The sequence below is a fragment of the Quercus lobata genome, chromosome 8, assembly GCF_001633185.2.
Source record: "Quercus lobata isolate SW786 chromosome 8, ValleyOak3.0 Primary Assembly, whole genome shotgun sequence".
NCBI lineage: Eukaryota > Viridiplantae > Streptophyta > Magnoliopsida > Fagales > Fagaceae > Quercus > Quercus lobata.
In genome coordinates, this window is record NC_044911.1 from 43,485,941 (window position 1) to 43,508,185 (window position 22,245).

At 33.8% G+C, this 22,245-nt stretch overlaps 1 protein-coding gene and 2 long non-coding RNA genes across 3 annotated transcripts; 1 reads left to right on the forward strand and 2 right to left on the reverse strand.

Annotated features, from left to right (window-relative positions):
* The first annotated feature begins 2,017 nt into the window (after positions 1–2,017).
* LOC115957822 lies at positions 2,018–3,310 on the forward strand. Its single transcript, XR_004084403.1, has 2 exons — positions 2,018–2,191; positions 3,213–3,310. It is a non-coding gene; the product is annotated as an uncharacterized LOC115957822 (long non-coding RNA).
* Positions 3,311–3,979: 669 nt separating this feature from the next.
* Positions 3,980–6,089, reverse strand: LOC115957653. The gene is made up of 2 exons (XR_004084388.1): positions 5,919–6,089; positions 3,980–4,369 (listed from the first exon to the last, which is right to left on the reverse strand). It is a non-coding gene; the product is annotated as an uncharacterized LOC115957653 (long non-coding RNA).
* Positions 6,090–7,352: 1,263 nt separating this feature from the next.
* LOC115956919 (ankyrin repeat-containing protein BDA1-like) lies at positions 7,353–8,917 on the reverse strand. Its single transcript, XM_031075179.1, has 2 exons — positions 8,573–8,917; positions 7,353–8,084 (listed from the first exon to the last, which is right to left on the reverse strand). Exons 1-2 carry the CDS (start codon positions 8,915–8,917, stop codon positions 7,353–7,355), a joined length of 1,077 nt encoding a protein of 358 aa, XP_030931039.1.
* Positions 8,918–22,245: the final 13,328 nt, after the last annotated feature.

Below are 22,245 nucleotides of genomic sequence, written 5' to 3' on the forward strand. Positions count from 1 at the left end.
CCAACCATGGACCCCAGCCCAGGCCCACAAAATTTTATTAATTTATATTTTTATGTTGCATAATTAAAAATTTTAAGAAGTTAACTTCCCTAAAAATACAAATTGGCCCCCTTAAATAAAACAACAAGAGAAAAATATAATATAAATTTTGTATAAAAGCTCTATTCAAATTCATTGGTTTTTTGGGAAAAAAAAATACATAAAAGTTCTTAAGTGTTTTTAATACCATTAAAAAATAACAAGATTACAAATAGATTGTACAAATTTTATAAAAGCTCCCACTCAAAAACCATATTTTGTGAAAATAATACATGAAAATTCTTAACTGATTCTAATATAATTTTATTTAAGGCACGTGGGTAAAGAAAATTTATTGTTAAATCCAAAATAAAATATTTATTTGGTATGCTTAATAAATATCGTCTCAGGAATTCTATGTTTTGTCACTATGAAATATATGTTTAATATTTTCAGTTTTTATAGTTTTCTTGAGTAGCCAAATATTGTTTTCTTCAATTTCTTCTTGTTTTTCTTATATTTATAGTTTATTGTTGATTTTTGGTGTAGGAAAGAGTGCAAAGTCACATAAGATATCAGTTGAAAAGAAAATCAATTTTTTTTTCTTTTAATTTAGAGATTGATTAGAATGATATTTTTTCTTTCTTTCTTTATTAATGTATTGCTTTATTACTTATGGGTTAAATAATATATATATATATATATTTATATAAAATTTATTTATTTATTTATATTATTAAAGTATATTCTACAGTAGAATTGCGGGTGGTAAATAAATTTATCTTTTTGAAATAAAACTTCAAAAGTTTAAACAAAGAAAAGATTATCTCATAATAAGTTAAAAATATATTAAAGATAACATATAAACACTTTATTTAAATTGAATTTTTTAATATAAAATTTATAGATATTTCAATTATTGAATAATATATGACTTATTTAATTTTATAGTTTTTTTATTATTAAAACAAATTCAATTTAATATGATAGATAGTATCTAAACAAAAATTATAATATTAAAAAAATTAAAAAGAAGAAATTAGATTTAGGAATTTCTCATAAATTTTAGTTTAGTTATCTTTTACAAAATATGAAAAATTTACGCACATTCTGTATGAACGTGTGTATATATAGATATGTGTGTGTGTGATTTCAGTTTTACAAAACTTCATTTTGGTCTTAGAGGTCGGCCCCAAGGAAAGAATTCTTGTTCTATACCTATCTCTTCCTTTTTGCTTTTGCTTTTGCTTTTATTTTCATAAAGCCCTAAAAAGGATGTTATAAAATTGTAGATTTTTTTTAAGACAAACAAAGTTTGGCACATTTGTTAAAGGGTATTGTGATAATATATCAAATTAATTAACTCTGTAGAAGATTTATTTATTTATTTCTTGATCACATTAGAAGAATTAGAAATATTTTCAATGAGCTAGGTCAATATTGGATGAAGGAGGGGAGAGAGTAATTTTTTTTTTTTTTTAATTATAAAAGAAACATACACAAATGGGAGAGATTAGAGCCAAAGTAAGTTTTGAGTCCTGATTACTTAATAAATAATTAAACATGGGTAAAAATTGAGAGAGAGCGTCGAGGATTGTTTGGTTTGGATGGCATTGAACAATAAAAACACAATCCAGTTACGAATACAACTAACTTATTAATTTATGCAATTGTGAGTGGATAATGTAAAGTAGTGGGCAACTTAGAGCATGTTTGGTAGACTGTAACAGTAATTACATATGAATAGGAATAGATATTACAAGAAATACAAAATAATGTAATTTAATCCTTCTTGCTATTCATTTGTTTTGTGACAATATAATAATAGAATCCTTAAAAAAAGAGGATAAGTTTGGTCCGGAGCTGGCGTAAAAGACACCTTTTACGCCAACCAATTAGCCAATCCTGGAGCGACACGTTAGTCAAAATATTTAAACTTAATACACCTTATTACATGCCATTATAACTCAATTAAAACCCCAAATAACTCAATTAAAACCCCAAATGTTCCTCAAACACGTTCAAAGCTTCTTCTTCAAACGGCAAACCAAGGGCAGACTCTCCTCCTCCTCCCCACAACGGAGCTTCATTCCGCCACAGTGATCACCGGAGTTATTTTTAGAGCCTGAAAAAGATGCCGAATCCGCCGTTAGTCTAGTGTCACAATCTCAAGGTTTGTTTTCTCATGATTTGGTGGTTTTCCCCTATTTTTAATTTCGAAATATCAATGGGATTGGTTTTTTTTTGGACGTCAATCACTTGATTTTGTATGGGTTTTTCTGTTTTTCTTATTAGATTCTTAAATCTTAAGTGGTAGGTTCAATGGGAGGGAGATGGATTGAATATGAATGTGGTCAATTTTTCTTCATGTTTTCAGAAAAAATAATAAATCTTAAGTGGTAGGTTCAAACCCATCTGATTGTGGTTCTTTAGTGATATGAAGGAGAATGGGATTTTTCACAGTAAAAGAACAAGAACTAGAATGATAAGAATAAGATTCAGGACTTCTCTCTATTTTTTATAAAAAAATTAAATAATTACGTCCGTATTTATACTACTAATTTAGAAAATTCAAAGAGAACTTATAGACTTTTGTTTGGAGTAGTATTTTTAAGAAGCAATTAGAGTGAGGGTTGTATATAATAGAAGTGCATAAGGATTAAAATGATGTTACTAATTTTCCCTATGAGGTGGAAAAAAATTAAAGAAATTAACCGATTGCTGATTCTTGTTTAATTTCAAAGCAATAAACTTATGGTCAATCCCATTGTGCTCAAATTTCAGTTCAGTCAAAAGATATGCTAATAAAAAAATTACGATTTTTACAAGCTGAAGTCATAACAGAATTTGAAGTACATTGGCAGATGCTAATGACATACTTGATACCACTTGGACAAAGTTTACTTTAAAAAAAAAATGGTAATCTTTATAGATGTTCCAGATCTATTGGTGAGAATTTCAAACTAGGATTGATGAAAAAAAAAAAAAAAAATAGACTAGATAGATGACAGCAAGCATTATGACTTAATGTTCACCATGAGGTTTGATATTTCTATTGCTTTGTTGTGTAGTTGTACCCTTCGTTTTGTATTGACTTCTCAAGACTCGGTGTTTTTATTGTCTGTATTTTTCAGCTAATGTTGGCTGTAGCTTATTCTCAATTTTTTTCCCAGATTATTTTCCTTTTTTCCCAGCTGTGATGCAGAATTGCAGATAGATGGTTTTGAATACTTAAAAGAAAACTTCCCTACTGGCTTGACTGAATTCTTGGAGTATATGGCTAGAGTTGGTGAACAATCTGTCATCCTATGCCGATGTGGATATGAAGCCTAAACATCCTGTATTTTGAAGGAACAAGAACTTCCAGAAACTTTGATATGAATGTATTGTTAATTAGTAACTTTTAGAAAGAATTGTGATAGGTTTTACTTAAATGTATTTCCAATCCTATGATCATCTTTTTGTATACCGAACCATGACAGGCTTTATTTTAAATGTATTTCCAATCCTATGATCCTCTTTTTGAACAATATATAATGACAGGTTTTATTTCAAATGAATGTATTTTGAATTAGAGACCTTTAAATAGAATTGTGACTTTTAAATAGAATTGTGACTTTTTTTTTTCTAATATGTTTCCAAACCTGTGTGATAGGTTTTATTTCAGATTAAATAATGGAATTAAAAACTTTCAATTGTTGTGTTAAGTATTTAACAATCTCAAGTTCCTTTAAATATTGAATTGTGTCAGGTTTTATATAAAATGGAAGAAATTATTAAAAAAATTTTGAGATGTGTTGATAAAATTTTCAAGTTTTATTCACCTTCTTGTAAACTAGGTGATTCCTTCAACAAATTAACATTCTAATTAGTGGAAGTCTATCTTAGTGACATCTTAAGATTCAATAAGATTCAATAGAGAAATAATTGCCACTAGAAAGATCTCTAGAAGATTAGATTGTGATGCCAAAGGTATAGGTATTATTTACACAACTTCTGTAATAAGCCAATTGCCACTTGCAACATACCATTTGCATGATTTATAAATTCAGTTGTTCTCCAAAATACAAGGTCTTGCTGTGAAAAGAGCAAGAACTACAGAAAGTTAAAAGTATATAATTTCCTCATTTGAGGGTTTTATCCCCTCCATATCTATATAAATAGAAAACCAAATCTAGGAAGTGACTTTTGCTGATTCAGTTCTCCAAAATACAGGATTTTTAGGCTTCATTTCCATGCTGGTGTTGGATGACAAAGTGTTCACTAACTCTAGCCACATACTCCAAGATTTCAATCAAGATAGTAGGGCAGTTTTCCTTTAAATATTCAAAACCATCTGTCTGTATCATAGCTGGGAAAAAAAGAAAAACAGAATAAGTTGTAGTAACATTAGCAAAAAAAATTCAGACAATAAAAACACTTATAAACCCACTTGAATCTTGAGAAGTCATTTAAAAATTAAAAATAAAAAAATAAAAAGAAGAATGAAAAGTCATATACATCTTGAGAACACTCGTTCTAACCATTAACAAAAACTCTGTTGGCTATGTAATGCAAAGGGCACAACTACCAAACTTCCCACCCTTCCCCACCCCCCCCCCCCCCTCCCAAAAAAAAAAAAACCCAAAAAAGAGCATTAGAAACTCTGTTTTAATTTGTGCTTCCTTTTAGTCATTCATTCTCATGTAAATTTCAATGCTACTTAGTATAACGAATGCAGGTTTATGACTAAACAGTTCACCCAAAAAAATAGAGTTTAGAGCTAAAAACATTATGACACATAAAGATATTATTAGTATGAACATGAGATAACATAATTATTTATTATCCAGGATGACAACTGCAGGGTAGGTCACCTGCCTTCAAAACTAAAACTTTTTTGTTTATAAGTACCTTCAAAACTAAAACTTCCCATTTGGATGCATGATAAGAATTCATACAGTACTTAATACACTTAATCAACCTATATGGCTAACTAATGGACCTCAGAAATTCACAACTTGGCCATTTCAAATCAGTTTTTCATTTTGTCATGAATAAAAAGCCTATTAGGGAAGAACAAAAGAACAAACTTGCCAAATTATTGGATTGGCCATATCTTGATCAAAACAATTTGGGACCTATGACACTGACTCCACATTGCCAATTGAAATTAAAACAAAAGCTTCATTAGGGAGAGAACAGGGTAGCTCAATCATAGCTAATATAGAAAGCCGATTAGAAAAAGCTTAGCCACACAAAAGAAGATATAACTGAATCTTGTTGTTCTTGGTTTCCATACAAAGGCATAATCTGGTTTAAGTAAATCTCATCTCACATTTTTAAGACATAAAAGAGAATAAAAAAATCCCATTTCCCATGTTACATATTATAGGAAAATGAATGGTATGTATGTAAATATTAACATAAAGAACAATTCAACTAATTAAATGAATCATTTCAAAAGAGCAACGGCAGAGCAATACTGGGGATCCAAATACATAGGAAACCTCAAAAAAAAAAGTTTCATAACTTAAAAAGGAAGCCCACAAAAATCATGATTTGGAACCGAAACACAATTCATAAGAACCCAGACTAGCTTGGAAAAAAAACTGAAGAATCACAATCAGATTGGTTTGAACCTACCACTTAAGATTTAAGAATCCAATCAAAACCCATTTAAGATTTGCAATTTTTCTGAAAAAAGGAAGAAAAATTTGACCTCGTTCATATTCAATTATCCTCCCTCCCATTGAACCTACCACTTAAGATTTCAGAATCCAAAAAGAAAAACAGCAAAACCCATACCAAATCAACAAAACCCATACAAAATCAAGTGATTGACGTCCCAAAAAACCCAAACCCATTGATATTTCGAAATTGAAAATAGGGGAGAACCACCAAATCATGAGAAAACAAACCTTGAGATTGTGACACTAGACTAACGGCGGATTCGACATCTTTTTCAGGCTCTAAAAACAACTCCGGTGATGACTATGGCGGAATGGAGCTTCGGTGTGAGGACGAGGAGGAGAGTCTGCCTTTGGTTTTCCATTCGGAGAAGAAGCTTTGAACGTGTTTGAGGAATATTTGGGGTTTTAATTGGGTTATAATTGCGTGTAATAAAGTATATTGAGTCTAAATGTTTTTGTTGATGTGTCGCTCTAGGATTGGCGGGCGTAAAAAGTGTCTTTTACGCCAACTCCGGACGTAACTTATCCTCTTAAAAAAATGAAATGAAAGCATTTTAAATCAAACTTAAGATATATTTTAGGAAATATCTTACTCCTAAAAAATAGTATTTTTTAAATTTGAAAGAGAGATTAGTTATTTTTTATGATTTTTTATTTTCATAATTGTTATGTGCATATAAAAAGTTTGTTTATTTAGAAATATATTAATTGTAGAAATTAATATACCTACTAAGGATAGCTATTACATCCCTTTTAGAGATGAATAGTTATTCTTCATTTTAAAGAATAGTTATTCATAAGGAATGACTATTTCCTGTAATAAAAACATAATCAAACTACTGAATAGTTAAACCATAGGAATAACTATTATATTATAATGTCTATTACAGTTTATCAAACATACCCTTTTTTATTTATGCAATTGTGAATGAACAATGTAAACATTGTAAAATGGTGGGTCTTACAAAGCAGAAAATGTCAACCACTCTTAACGACACAAGTTAGCAAATATGCTCATTTGGATTAAAAAATTCAAAAATTAAATAATGTGATCCCGAACAAAAATTTCTACTTAAGAATCAGGTATACAAACTAAAAATCCTATTAAAAAAAAAAGTATACAAGACATCTGTACAACTAAAAGCACATTACATATACATAGAACAACTTAGAACTTGGAGGAGGACTACCCTAAAACCATTCGAAGCGCCAGAAATCAACATACACGTTTCAAATGCATACAGCTCCAAGTCTACAAGCTTGGCTTTTTTTTTTTTTTTTTTGATTAACTGCAAAGGAATTTTATTGAGAAGGAAACGGATCAATTACAAAATATTGGCTTGCTCCAACAATGTGACATTACAAAAGGATTGAGAAGCAGAACCTAAACCAAAGGAGTTAGCTAGTCTGTTACATAGTGACCAAGATGCTAAGGTATGGGCCGCAACATTAGCTTCTCTAGGAATCCAACTAAATTTGATGTTTGGTATTTATTTTTCCATCAATTCTTCTTCCATGAATGAATCAGCATTGAATCGTGCAGCTAGAAATTAAAAGCACCAAAAATTAACACACACGTTTCAGATGCATACAGGATACAGCTCCAAGCCTCCAAGCTTGGCTTATTTTTCCATCAATTCTTCTTCCATGAATGAATCATCATTAAATCATGTAGCGTTTTAAGAGTCTGGACTTAATCAACCATATTGTAGTTAATAAGAAAATGAGAAGCAGGCTAACATAAATAAAAGGAAAACAAAACCAAATAGGATTTGGGACTATGACCGTCAATGAAGCAAAATAGCAAAAAGAGAGGGAGAAAAAGGCTATGCGGAGTATATCATACTCAAATGGAATGAGAAGAAGAATTGTTACGTATGAGAACATAAATGTCACAGAATTTGAAGCTAAGAACAACCAAAAAGGAAGAAGTCTAAGGCCAATGAGAGTCCCTGCAATCTTTCCGGAAAGAGTAGCATTTTTGTTGAAACTTAGGTTGGGTTTCATGACATTGGACCAATGGGTTCCATTTATACTGAAGTCTTCTTGCCAAATTCCCCCAGGAGGGTTGAGTACTTCTTCATAGGTCACTGTTATAAGCAGTGTAGTAACCACCAAAAGTGCATTGCGCTTGTCCTCTGATAAAATCCTCCATTTACGACAGCGGCGTATTAGTGATTCCTCAAGAGATGAGACTATGGAACGTAGGTAACGTGAATAATTATAATCAGGAGGAGATGAATTAGCTAACAAAGCTCCAGCACGCTGTAGAATAACCCTGATCTCGTTGTTGTTTTCTGCTTGTGTTTGTTCTACCAAGATGTCCCCTGCTGTATAACCCTTTAAATTCTTTGCGTTTATATCAACACCAGATTTTAATAACAACCTCACAGCCTGCATAATTTGATCAATGTAAATTAGTCAAGCCTTGAACCCTTATGATAAACCAAATGTGCGTAGGCTTCTTTTTTTAAATAAAAAATTAAAATTATGATTAAAGAAGGAAAAAAAAAAAAGATCATGATGTTTCAATTACTAACAATTCGCAATGCCAGTGAATCATAAAAGGATTGTGGTTTTTGGGCATGTTTTGGAGTTTTTAACTATATGATCATGCATGCAGTTGGGCGGTAGGATTTTTTCTAATATTTCTTGATTCAAATTAAATTTTGCTAATTTAAATGTGTACAAACTATCACGTCATTTGAAATTTTAATTTACGTAGTAGTCTATACATTGTTTGATATAAAAAATAAAATTATAATCATGAAATGAATTCCCTTCATTCCTAGCAAAATAAAGATCATATTCCTTGATGTCAAAACACAAGTTTTACGATATTTCTTTAGTACGTAAATAATTGAGGAATGGAGAGAGCTTACCTTGGGTTGATTCTTGGATATTGCAATGTGCAACACAATGTTGCCTTCCTCGTTCTTCCAATTCAAGATTTTCCTCTCCCAAAATATGGAATTCTTAGACCTTTTTTGTCTAATCCATTCCACCAAGAATTTAAAAGCCTCCAACTTATTATATTTCAAAGCTATATGTAGAACAGTCTCATTTCGAGTCGTCACATCTTCAATAGAATCGGGACAGACTGAGAGAAATTCAGCCAATAGATCAAGTTGATCATCTACTACTACTGCATAATGCAAAGGAGTAATACCCTCTCTTCCTTTTATACGGACAAGGTCACCATCGACTTGTAGAAGACGACTCACCATTTCGGTATGCTTATATAGTAATGCAAGGTGAATGGGGCTAAACCCTTCTAGATTTGGCTTTCTAGCAAAAGAGGGTTTTAATCTCATCATTTCCATGACAAAAGGTATGTGCCCATTACACGCAGCTATGTGTAAAGGAGTATCAAAAAAAGGAAAATGATCAATGTGGTCCAAAAGACATGCATCCTCTTGAATCAACATGTACAGTGTGTCAACATCACCACATTGTGCAACTTCTTTCAGCCTCTCAATTCTCTCACCCATCCTAGAGAACGTGAATATAGATATAAAGGTAGGGATTTCCTCAATAGTATAACTTTAGAGAGTGGAAATTAATGGTTATGGGCTACAGCAGCAAGCTGGAGTGAAGAAAATGGAGTAATTGAGGAGATTAATGTAACCTGCTAGAGCTAACACCGTCTCTTTTTATAGCGCCTAAAGACTTGAGGAAAATGATCATATATGGCGGCAGAGTCATCTAAGAAGGATAAGGAACCTTCCAACCTTAGTTTCTTTTTCTGGGAAATAAAGTTGTTGATATATCTTTAAAAAAAGACGTGTTAAAGTCAAATTTGTTATATTTGGTAACTCCTTTGTAGAATTTAGCTTTGACTTCTTTTGCCAACGGTTAACTTTGAATAATCAACCGTTTTTTTTTTCTTTAGGTTTGGGAACAATTTATCTAATTTTTTTTTTTTATCAAAAATTTGTTGTTGAAAGTACCATAGAAAAAAGAAAAAAAAAAATTAAGGCAAACCACATTTTCATCATTACATTTTCACGTGATTTTCACATTGGTCCTTATCTTTTATTTTCATCGCTTTTAGTCTCTATTTAGAAAAACACCATCCATTTTATTCCTCTCTGTCAGTACCCTAATAGCAAAGTTCTACATGGCAGACGAAACTATTAAAATAATAATAAAAAATTTTATTTTGGCATTAAAAAATGCTATGTTAGCATCTAAATTTAAAAATTAATTTATTAATTTAACTAAATAAAAAAATTAAAAACAGAAATAAAAATCAAAAATCACATTAATTGAGATTTAAGTGTATCTTAAACAAGAACAATATGAACACAAATCCGAATCTAAGAACACAAAATTAAAATCCAAAAATCATAAACCTAGAAAATAAGAACAAAAAATTAAACTACAGATCTACATCAAATTAAACATAATTAGATCTGGCTTTGTAGTGGGGGCTTCTTCTTTTACTGTTGAAATCCAAGGGGGACTTTGTTGGGACTTTCTGACTAAACATTGAGCGCCGGGCTCTGCATTTTTGGGTTCTTAGATCGAAACCTCGCAGAACCTCTTTGTTATTTCTTTCTTAGCTCTCTGATTTGTGTTTCTGAAGCTCAAAAATCTTAACTTTCTGAAGAAATTTCTAGGTTTTTGCTTTCCACACTTTACCTTCTCTGCAAATCCTATCATTTCAGTTAGTTTTTTTGGTCTTTGCGTCCTGGGGTTTCTTTATTTACCAATGCTACTTATTTTCTGGTTTCTAGTAGTTTCCACTTAAACATTTATTGGTTTTTCGGAGCTACAAATCTAGCCTTATAGAAAAAGTTGGCCTTTTGCCTTTGTTTTCTTCTGTTTTTGGAATTTCTTGGGTTGTGTAAGCGTTTAGGTTAGCTTGTTCGTTTCAAAGTCTGAGTCTTTGAAGCTCAGTATGAGTGATTTCAGGCTCTATTTTCTTCTATGTCGGCACTAATTTCTCATGGCTCTGTTGGGTCTTCGAGTTTCTTAGAACTACTAGCAAGCAATGCTAGCATTGTTGAGAATGAAACGCCAACTCAGTTTGTTGTTGTTGTTGTTTACAGTTGCTGGCTGTAATCCTAGCTATTGTGAGATCTCTGAGTCCATCATTAATTTTCTGTTCTTATTTTTTGGGTTTGTGATTTTTAGATTTTAATTTTGTGTTTTTAAATCTGGGTTTGTGTTCTTGTTCAAGACACACTTAAATCTCAATTAATGTGATTTTTGGTTTTTATTTCTGTTTTTAATTTTTTTATTTAGTTAAAATTAATAATATTTTTTTTTTTTTTAATTTAGATACTGATATGACATTTTTTAATGCCAAAATAAAGTTTTTTATTATTATTTCAATAGTTCCATCTGCCACGTAAGACTTTGCCATTAGGGCATTGACTGAAAAGACTAAAATGGATGACATTTTTCTAAATAGGGACTAAAAGTAGTGAAAATAAAAGATAGAGACCAAAGTGGGAGTCATGTGAAAATGTGGTTTTCGCCCAAAATTAAATGAAGTAAATAAGTGACTCATACGAAACTCATAAATAATAGGAAAAATAAGCAAAAGTTAAATAAAATAAATATGTGAACCTGAGACTGGCAAATAGTTGAAAACATAAGCAATAAATTGGCTTATAATTCAATCCCAAATAGGCACCATTCTATGACTTTTTTTTAATTGACATGAACAACATAGAGTTCAACTCGCCACATTTTTTCTAACTTATTAAAAAAAAACCAAATTAATGTTGCAACTATATTAAAACTCTCTTACATTGTGGTATTGAGAGAGGTTTTTTTTTTTTTTATTTTTTATTTTTTATTATTTTTATATATATATGATTTTTACGCTATTTTTAATCTCTTTATATTTATTAATTAAACATCTCTTAAATGTTACTTGAGGAGTTAGGCTTAAAATAAAATCACATAAATCTTTATATTGTGTATTCTATCTATTGACATAAACCTCTTACGAATCACTACCCTTACAACAAATTTTTGCTTATGTTATCTTAAGATTCTCAACAACAGGGACGGAGCCAGAGTTTTTAGTTAAGGAGGGCGGCTTTATTGTTAGCTATGTGCAGCGGTTTCAACCTTTGACTTTGTTACTATTAAGCTACTGAGATTTTTTTTTTTTTTTTTTGTTGGTAAGAACAAAATTATTTTTGTTTAGAATTTTTTAAATGACAAGGTTGTTTATTTTAAATAAAATTGGTTAATTGAGCTTAATTATTTTTAAGTTTTACTATTGGTAATTTTTTGTTGTTAAGCTATTTTTTTGGGGCTTGTATATTTTGTTTTAGATTTTAGATCTATAAATTTTTTTATAGTCACTAAAAGGAGGAAAATACTAATGCTACAAACTTTTTTATAAATTATTGATTTAATAAGTGGTTACTAGTAAGTAAAAAAATGATGTGAGTAGAGGGTCCATGTGCAAACCAATGCGAATTTGCTACCAAAATAGTTTGTAAAAATGTTGTAAAAAAATATGTGAATATAGCATTACTCTTTAAGAAATCAATGATATTGTTTAAGGGAAAAAAAAGTAATTTTATAAAATAAAATTGCTAAAATTAGTACACACTCATATATATATATATAATATTAATAATAATATTTTAAAAAAAATTTAGGGGCCAAGTCCAAAGCTACCTACATCCCTGCTCAACCAAAAAAAAAAAAAAAAAAAAAACAAAACAAATTCACTCCTGTGCAAGGTTATGTTAACAAAATTTGGCTGCACTCAATCCAAAAACCTTAGAGAAATTGAAGTCAAAGTAGCTGATCTCGTCACTCAATTAACATGACAGGGATTCACGTTCCAATGTAGATTTAGAAGAGTAATTAAAATAAAATAATAAAAATAATTATTATGTATAAAGTTTTTTTTTTTTTTTTTTTAGAGTAGGATCTTATTAAGTTAAAAAAAAAACTATAGTCACATTACATATTTAATAGTTATGTGACGTGTCTAAATGATATATTTTTTATTTGATAGATGTCATAGAATTTTAACTTATATTGTTCGTTTTATTACCCTTTACTATTATACTAAAACATCAATTGATTTTCGGTGGGTTTTAAATTTTAAATCTCATATTTGACAACACTTTAAATGATATAATAAATCATGTAAATTAATACATGCACAAGATTTTATAAACTATCGTATTGAAGAAAATTCTTTCAAATTAATTTAAAGGAATCTTCACCAACCTATTATGTTATAACTCATAAAATCATTTACATTTAAATACGTCACATAACTAATTAAATAGGCCAAATTACTAAAAAGATACTTGAATAGTTTTATCAATCCTTACGAGGTAGAGTGGCTCTACCGATTTGGACGAAATTTGGAATCAAGTCATAGGTTCAAATTTCAAAATTCTAGTTAAAAAAAAAAAATGAAGAATCGGTCACATGTTCATTTTCTTCTAAGTTCTAACCCTTATGCAAAAACTTGATCAGGTTCATTATTTATTGCTTAGAATGAGTCATAGGTTCATTTTGTTCTAACGTTTTTCCTGCCTTTTCTTTTCCTCCATCTTAAAACTGTTGGCGCCGATTGTTTTACACCCAGTTGAATGTAATAAGAAACTGAAATTCCAACAACATTAAGCAAACGAATGAATAATGGGAAATGGCACATTTGTTCATTTGGTGTGAAAGAAAGACTGCGCGTTTGGCTGCGCTTAATTGTCGACAGTACGTTTTCGCATTTAGCAGCTTTTTTTTTTTTTCCTGTTCTGTAAAGCACCTACACTAGTCTATAATTCTACTTTATTACATATCTAATAGATTTTTGGGTAACAAATATCTGTTAGAATTATTAATTGTTTCTTTTTCTCACGTGTTTTGTTCAATGCATTTGTTGGGTGCAAAGGATCACGTGGGTCCAGCCCATACTTTGTCAAAGCTCATTTATGAGCTCCTCTTCAAATTCAGCTTTCTCTGAATTTCTCATTTATTGAGAAATGACCCAGACTTGTGAGAAGTCTGACTTCTCTTAATGAGAAGTGATCTTAAGCGTGTCGTACACCCTGAAGCAAAAGAGAAAAAAGAAAAAAAAGGCTATTCGGCCAGTGTGTGGGACAGAGAGAAACACACGGTGAAGAGCTGAAGCAAAAGGGAGCCATTCGGCCATTGTGAGAAAAACACAAGCGAAAGCTTCAGGAGTGCAGTCTGAAAAGATAGAGAGAAACACAGTGAGAGAGTGAAAAAGAAAAAAGTGACAATTTTTTTTATTCAAGTTACACACAAGGAAGATAAATTAGTAGAGTTCTCATAGAGTTTTTGAGTGCTATAATTATAGAGAATTGGAGTATTCAGAGGAAGATTTTGTTACTGACTTTGTGGTGAGATTGTATTTACTCTTTGAGATTTATTTGTTGTATATTCAATTTATTGTTGACTCAAGTTTAGCATAAACTTAATAGTTATAATCTCTATTTCATAGTAGATATTTTTCGGAACTGTCTTGTGGTTTTTCTCTCTACACCGGAGAGTTTTCCACGTAAGATTTGGTGTTCTTGTGTGGTTGTGTTTATGTAGTGCTTGCTGAATTTTTTTTTTTTTTTTCCCATAAAATTGCTATTACTTGGTAGTTATATATTTTAATTAACACATAAACATTGAGGGGATTAGGATTTTTCCCCAAGAGCATTAATTTATTGAAAGCTTCTTGAAGTTGAATACCATGGTGCTACTTTTTTTTGATAAACGATTGTGCTACCTATTCAGCAAAAAAAACTATTATGCTACCTAGTACTCGTCAATCGGCTTCGATGGTCCCGTGACCCTTCATGATCATGGCGAAGTTTAGAAAAAGAAGGAGAAAAAGACGGGGCAGTTGCCCCCTTGCCCCTCTTAAAAAAACTCTAACTCTCTCCTAAAATTTGATTTTGTCCTCCCAACATGCTGAATTGAGACTATTATACTATGTATGGTAGTTTGGAGGGAGAGGAGAGTAGAGTATAAGAAAGTAGAGTAGTGGGGAGGAGAGTAGAGGGGAATAATTATCCTCCACTTTATTTGGATGTTTTTAAAATTGAGTAAGCGAGAGGGGAATAATTAGTATTTTCATAATTTGTAATTTTGTTAATATGGTTAAGGTAAATTTGGTAATTTATTTGGTCAAGCAATTCTATGCTTTACTCTCCCTCCAAATCTCTCCAATTTGGGGGGAATTAAAAATGAGGGGTTAGAATTAGTTAGAACTCCCTCAAACCCCTCCAAATCCCTTCCCCTCCTCCCTCAAAAACCATCCAAATAAGGTAATTTAACTTACTCTTCCTCCCTCTACTCTACTTTCCTCTACTCCACTTCCATCCAAACAAACTATTAGGAAACATATAGTAGAGAAATGAGTCAATGCTTAATAGAGAATACAAAAAAACAATGACATTTCATTAGAAATTGTTCTAAAACTTTCATTGAAAAATGTTTTAAAGTAAATAAAGTTCTACCTATCTTAGTCAAAAGATTATAATAGATTCTTTTTAATAGAAAAAATATATGTTTATATAAACTATAATCTCTTATATGTGTTTATTGTTGAACGATTTTTTATGGGATAATAAATTGATTAATATTTTTTTTTCTATTTATCATCAAACAAAATAGGAAGATCTTTTCTATATATCAAGAATCAATTAATTTGGAATCAAAATATATAAAAAGGAATTAAAGGTTTGAAGAGTAAAAGATACCAAATAAAAGATCGTTACCATTTAAATTTGAAAAATGATAATTTTTTTTTTTTTTTGTTCATGAAAGTTTATGTATAAATAATTAAATTTTTACTACTTTATATGTTTATTATTTAATTATTTTTAATTTATACATATAATCAGTAAAACATAATGTTTTCTACCCATATAACTAAATTAGTCTAAAAAAAAGTTGTTTGCGACTTTAAAAAGCTATTTATAACCATACATTTTTAGATCCAAAACAAATCCCCTTGATAAAAAAGTCCATGGACGGTGATTGCCTTGAAAACATTTTACACGTGTTATTATGGATGTGTTTGCATGTGTGACTAAAAGAAAGGTATGAAAAAAAAATAAGTATAAAGCATGAGCAAAGTAGTGGAGATGGAATCTTGACTTTTCTTTATCATGCATTCAAGCTCTTCAGCTTATTGGTGATATATTTTTTAGTTTTTTTTTTTGTTTTTGTTTGGTGGATGGAAAAGTGAAAGGATAGAAAATTGGGAGATGATAGAAAAGTAAAAGGATAAAAAATATTTTAATTTTAATTTTAATTCCCTCATGGTGTTTGGTTGAGGTGTGGAAAAATGGAAGTATAAAAAACTCTTTTGTTTGGTTGTGAAGAAAAAAGAAAGGATTGAAAACATTATTGGTACAAATTTACTCTATGAAGGGAAAAAACCAAGTGTTAATGATATCAATGTATGTGTATATTCTTCTAAAAAATGTATGTGTATAAGTGCATGAGTACGCATACACACACATATAATCATAAACTTTATTCTTTATTCAAAAAGAATCCCCCCCCCCTAGCCAAATCCTAGCTTCGCAAAAGGTGTTTTTATTTTGATTTATAATTTTTCAATTGCACCAATTTTGTCCTTTTAATTATTTATATGGTTTCAATAATGTTTTGTTTGTTTGCTATGTTATCGTACGCACAAATTTTGTGCTTAAAAATCACACGGTAAGAAAAGAGTGCAGCAAATAATCAATTTGTATTGACTTTATATGAAAGCGTGTATAATTCTCTATATGATTCTCTGCAATAAAAGAATACTATAAATTTCTCTAATTTAATTTTTGCAACGCTTGATGATCTAAAGGACTATGAAGCTTGATCTTGGATTATGTATTAAAGTCTCCGAGTTTAGGAATGGCAACAGGTCGAGTTCGGGACCGGGTTTCTTTATGACCAGACCCGACCTGCGGGCCTGAACCCATTACCTAAACCAACCCCGATTAATAAACGGGTTTTTTTTCCAACCCCAAACCTGCCCTGCGGGCTCCACGGGCCTCGTTCGTCATGCCCAACCCCAAATCATAACACAAACACAAACGCAGATATCAAAAACACAAGTTTCAGATTTATGGATTTCCCTTTCAAAATCACAAACACAAACACAAATCCTAACACAAATACAAACACAGATTTCATAAACCCAAAAATTTTAGATTTTCCCTTTCTAAATCACAAACACAAATACAGATTCTAACACAAACATAAACACAAATTTCACAAACACAAAATTTTTAGATTTTCCCTTTCAAAATCACGATTACAAACACAAATCCTACCATAAACACAAACACAGATTTCACAAACACAAATTTCATATTTCCCCTTTCAAAATCACAAACACAAACACAAAAACCCTAACACTAGCACAAACACAAACATAAACACAGAAATCATAAACACAAAAATTTCATATTTATGATTTTCCTTTTCAAAATAAAAAACACAAACACAAAAATTACAAACACAAACAAAGAAAAAAAAATGAAAGACGAAATGAACCAAAAAAGAAAAAAGAAAAATCACGGGTTGAACAAACAAAGCCGTGAGGTTGAATGAAGCCATGGGGCTGTGAGGTTGAGCGAGGCCATGAGGGGGGGGGGGTGATGGCAGTGCATGAGAGCTTAAGAGAGAGATGTGTTGCTGAAATTGAGATTTGAGAGCTTGAGAGAGAGAGAGAGAGGGGCGGTTGAGTGAGAGGAGTGTATATAGGCAGGGTTTGATATTAGTGGCATATATATAGTCAGGTATTTTAGTCATTTTACTTAAAGTTTAAACGGGTTGGGTTGGGTTTGGGTTCGGGCTGGATTTTTAACAAAACCCGGACCTGCTTCAGGTTTTTTTTTTTTTGAAAAACCCAAACCCGACTCTATTCTTTATCGGGTCGGGTAAAATCCAACCCATTAAGGTCGGGTTAGGCCGGGTATCCGCGGGTCGGGCTGGACCAGGTATCCGCAAGTCGGGCAGAAATTGCCATCCCTATCCGGGTTGGGTGTGTAGCTTGAAGTATTTGATTTAATATGGAACTAAATCAAATGGAAATTGGCGAGAAATTTCCTATTTTGATTTGGAGTAAGAGATGAATTGATTTTGAATGAACAAGAGTGCTCTTTTGAACTTCAAGATAACTTTATTTCTTAGCAAAGTACTATTGTGATCTTTCTATCTTCTTCGTCTTTTTTTCATATGGACGAGCAAGAAACAAAATTCCATATCTTTGTCCTTGAAGCATAATACATTGTTGTAGGCAATTATGACTATCCATTGTGACAACAGTGCCATTAACATTTTCAAGAACCCTGTCCAATATTCTTGGACCAAGCACATCGATGTTCAATATCATTTCATTAAAATCTTTTAGAAAATCATGGTGTCTCTTTCATCCCAAAACATCACATGGTGATTTTTTCAACAAACCCCTCGATGGCCTTTGCATTGAGTCCCCCTTCGGAAGGTTATCAATGTCTGTCCCATGATTTGCTAGTTCTCCTAGGATGTGCATTCTTGTTCATCATTCATCCTAGGAGTTAGTGTATATTATTATATACATTCATGCATTATTTTTTAGCTTATTTTCATTGTTTTAGCATTATGTTTTTGCTTTTATTATAAATTGAAAAACATCAAAGAAATGAAAGAGTGCAAAAAAAAATCCAAAAATTGTGTGTGTAGTGTGTACCCTTGGTTGGCCATAAAACACCAAGACTGTGCTTGTGTACCATGTGTAGTTTAGCAATATAATTTTATGCGCTAGATTATTAGTTGAACTAAGTTTTGTGGCTTTGTGTGAGTGATTGGAATGCAATAAATCATGTGACCTATGTGTCCATATCGAAAGTCTTGATTATACACTAGATGCTAGTGGAAGAGAAATTGCATAAATGACCATCTACGGCTATATGTTTGTAATTAAAAATACCCTCATGCTTATAGAAAAAACCAGTGCTCCCAAATTAGGAAAATGTGAGCACTACATGAAAAAAGAAAGGTAAAATGCCTAAATTGTGCATTAACTTAAAATCAAGCATAGAAAATGTTGCAACTTAACAAACAACAAATAGTTAGGGTGAGCTCAAGTTATGTGTCTCTTTTGGAGGATAGTGTTTAAGATGGTGCGAGGTATGTGAGTGTAAGGACTCGATTTGTGACAACCCCAAATTGGTTTATTAGGTTCGAACGTTAAAGGCCCAAACAATAAATTTGTAGAGAGTGGGCTAAAAGGCTAAGCCTTGGTCATCGGACAGTGGTTAGTCATGGTGTTCATGGTGGACGCACAGAGGTGAACTAAGTTTGTCCTTGGACCTCGTCCATTGAGCTTAATGTTCTTATTATTCCTTTCACTTTTGGTTACAATCGTTCCAGAGTCCTCTTCTTGGCGCATGAATTCTTACATTATATAGCCCCTCTCAGTTGATCCTGACCTTCCATCTGTTGATCAGGTAGGTAACTACTTAAGTGTCTGTCCCATCAGCCGCCCTCCTCCACTTTTTGTTAGTTGCAATAACCGAAACCACATAGTTCAGGGGTCTTTTCTCATCAATGTGGCTAGGTCGTTTGTTGGCGCATTCAATGCGAAAGTGACGTCTTTTCCTTGAACCACTCCCACACTGTACCCCCATGCGAGTCTCATTCTACTCGCCTTTTCTTCTGGGAGTGCTTTGGGGGATACCTTTGATGACGTGTTGTTCTTCCTTTCTAGGCCTTGGGATGCCGAGGACAGGGTCATCCTCGGCTGCATCTCTAGGCCATTTGGATTTTCGTTGCATGTCCTCGGCAACAACTCTCCTCGGCACGAGCCTTGGGCCCTAATGGAAAGTGGGCTGGGACCAGAAAATTCTCTGGCCCCACAATAGCCCCTCAAAATCCTGTTGTTCGGATCCTCGGACGGAGAGGAAGGTTTTGATGACATCAAGCCTCTATCATAGCTTGTCAATCCTTGTCATCTATCAGTTCCAGAGACTCTTCGTCTGCCCGAGACACGTTCTTGGAGCCTTGGTAGGTGAAACGTGTCTTCATTAAATGCGGGCGGCTCTGTACTTCCCACGTTCAACGGCGCGATGGTAATCGAACGGTGGAGATTTCCTTACCTTTATGGGCAGGAAAATTCGCGCAGTTACTTTTGATGGGAGGTATAAATAATTTTTAGAACTGATTTGTCTCTTTACTTTCGCACTTAAGAGTTCTAGCGCATATATCCTGGGTTCAGTCAAACTTTCATCCAAATTCAAGTCTATTTTCAGTATAAAAAGCCTGTCCGAGGAACCTTTCCTCTTTTCTGTAAGTTTTCTGCTTTCACTAACTCGTGCTTTTTCTCTTCTGGGTTTATTTTTCTCTTGTTCCTCTCCTTCTCCCGTCATCCCCTGAGTCTGTTTAGTAGTTCCTTGAGATGGTTAAATTGAAAAAGTTGGTTGAGACTGAAGAGGCGATGGAAAAGTTCATCGCCAACTATAAGATACCCCCCAACGTAAATTTGAGGTACTACAAGGAGGGGGAGTGGCATCTTTAGAGAAGGACGGGCGATGTGGTAATTCTCCTTCTCGCCTTCATAGAGGGGGGGTATGAGAATCCCCATGGGGTCGGTAATGAGGAGTTACCTTAGGCATTTCTGATTAGCTCCCACCCAGTGCGCTGCTAATGTGTTTAGGATTTTGGGTTGTATGGATGCCTTAAACGAAAAAATGGGGCTAAGACTAACCCATCATGACGTAAATTGGTGCTACAACCTCCAACATTTGAGGGGCAAATCCTACTACATGAAGACGAGAGACGATAGGGTTCGGCTAATCCAGTGCCTCCCCGAGTCCAACAAAGGGTTGAACAAGAACTTTCTTATTGTATCTGGGGAGTGGCACGATGGCCTTCCTTGCCCAATTGTGGAGGGAGAACCAGGTGGGGTGTAGAGAGTAGGAGGGGGCCAATCTTTTGCGCCGTCTTAATTTTGTGTGGTTCGGTTACTAACTATGAACATGCTTTTTTTTGCAGATCCACACGCCTTTCACCGACACTTTCATCTGGTCAACCGGGTGGATTTGGAGACTGTTCTCCAAGCGGCGGTTTTTGTAAATAACGAGGATGGTCAAGTCAGAACCGCTCACAAAATCTTAGGGTACGATCCCATCCAGAAGTCATTTGCCGCCCCAAAGCACTTGATTAGAGCTAACGATCCTCGGCTTCAGAAAATCACTGTAGTCGAGCACGGGTTTTTGATCTCTGAAGGATCTCCTGTCCCGGAGGGCATCCTGCTAGCGGGCTCTTCCCCGTCTCACCAAGCAGCAGAGGACGAAGGTAATTTGGGTCTGTCCGAGGAGGGATTCGGGGTATTTGACCAAACTAACCCATCCGAGGATCCTTCTAGTCATCTGGGTGACCCTGACTTGCCCGAAGCAGAACTGTTGTCAGTGGGAACCTCCTCTCGGGCGGAGATGGGCCTTAAGAGAAAGCCCCAGACCAGTTTGTTCGACCTCATTGAGGGTCAGCCGGGGAAGGATGCACAGGGAAAGTCGCAATTCAGTGTGCAACTCCCCTACCCTAGACCCAGCCTGTCAAGAATAGGTTTTCTCCTTCCAGGTCGCAGCCACAATCTCCCCACCCCAAACTTCCTGCTCCTCCCCAATCAGCTCTGCCTCCTCGGCCTGAGCCTACTAGCCCAAAGAGAAAGAGAAGTCCCAAGGGTAAGGAACCAATAGATGGGGGGAAATCCCAATCCTCTCCAGAGGAGGACGAAGCACCGCGAGCTCAAAAATAGTTAAAGATCGGGCATCAAGGCCAGGGGAAAGGGATCGATGCCCAATCTGCGCCGAGTGCTTGGCTTCCTGCCCTAATGCTCCACGGGGAGACATTGATGGAAGATGCATCCATGAGGAACTTTGGAGATGGCGAAGGCGCTTATGTGGCCGACGCGTTAGAGAGGGCCTTGCTGCTTTCCACTAATATGGAAGAGTTGAAGAATATGAGGATGCAGGAGGTTTTCCTCAGCGTGAAGAGGTACCTGGGTATGATAAGGCCTCTAAAACCTATGACTTCGTCGACTCTTGGTCCTAGATTCTCATTCATAATGTGTTTGTCTCAATTGGCAGGCTGTCCAGGCCATCTATAGGATGGAGGAAGAAGCTAAAGGGCAGAGTAAAACCGCAGAGTTTGAGCGCAATAAACGTATAGAGGCTGCGTGAACCCTCAAAAATTCCGAGGCTGACCTCGCGAAGGCTAGGGAGGACTTAAAGGAGATAACCAAAACCAGGGATAGTGCTGAGGCAGGTTTGACTGGTGCCTAAAAACAGGCCGAGGAACAAACGAGGCGCCTATTTACTGTTGAGGAGCAATTGGAGATTGCCAAGGAGCAGATCAGTGATTTAAAGAAGAAACTGATCGAGGCAAACAATGCTAAGGGCGTGGCGGAATGGGCCAGGGATGAAGCCGTGAGGGCCAAGACAGAAGTTGAGTTTGCTAAGACTGAGGCCGAAACTACCAAGGACAAGGCCGAGGAGGAGGCTTACGATGCGGGGGTGGCTGAAACCCAGGCCATCCTTAAAGCTCAAATTCCTGGTGT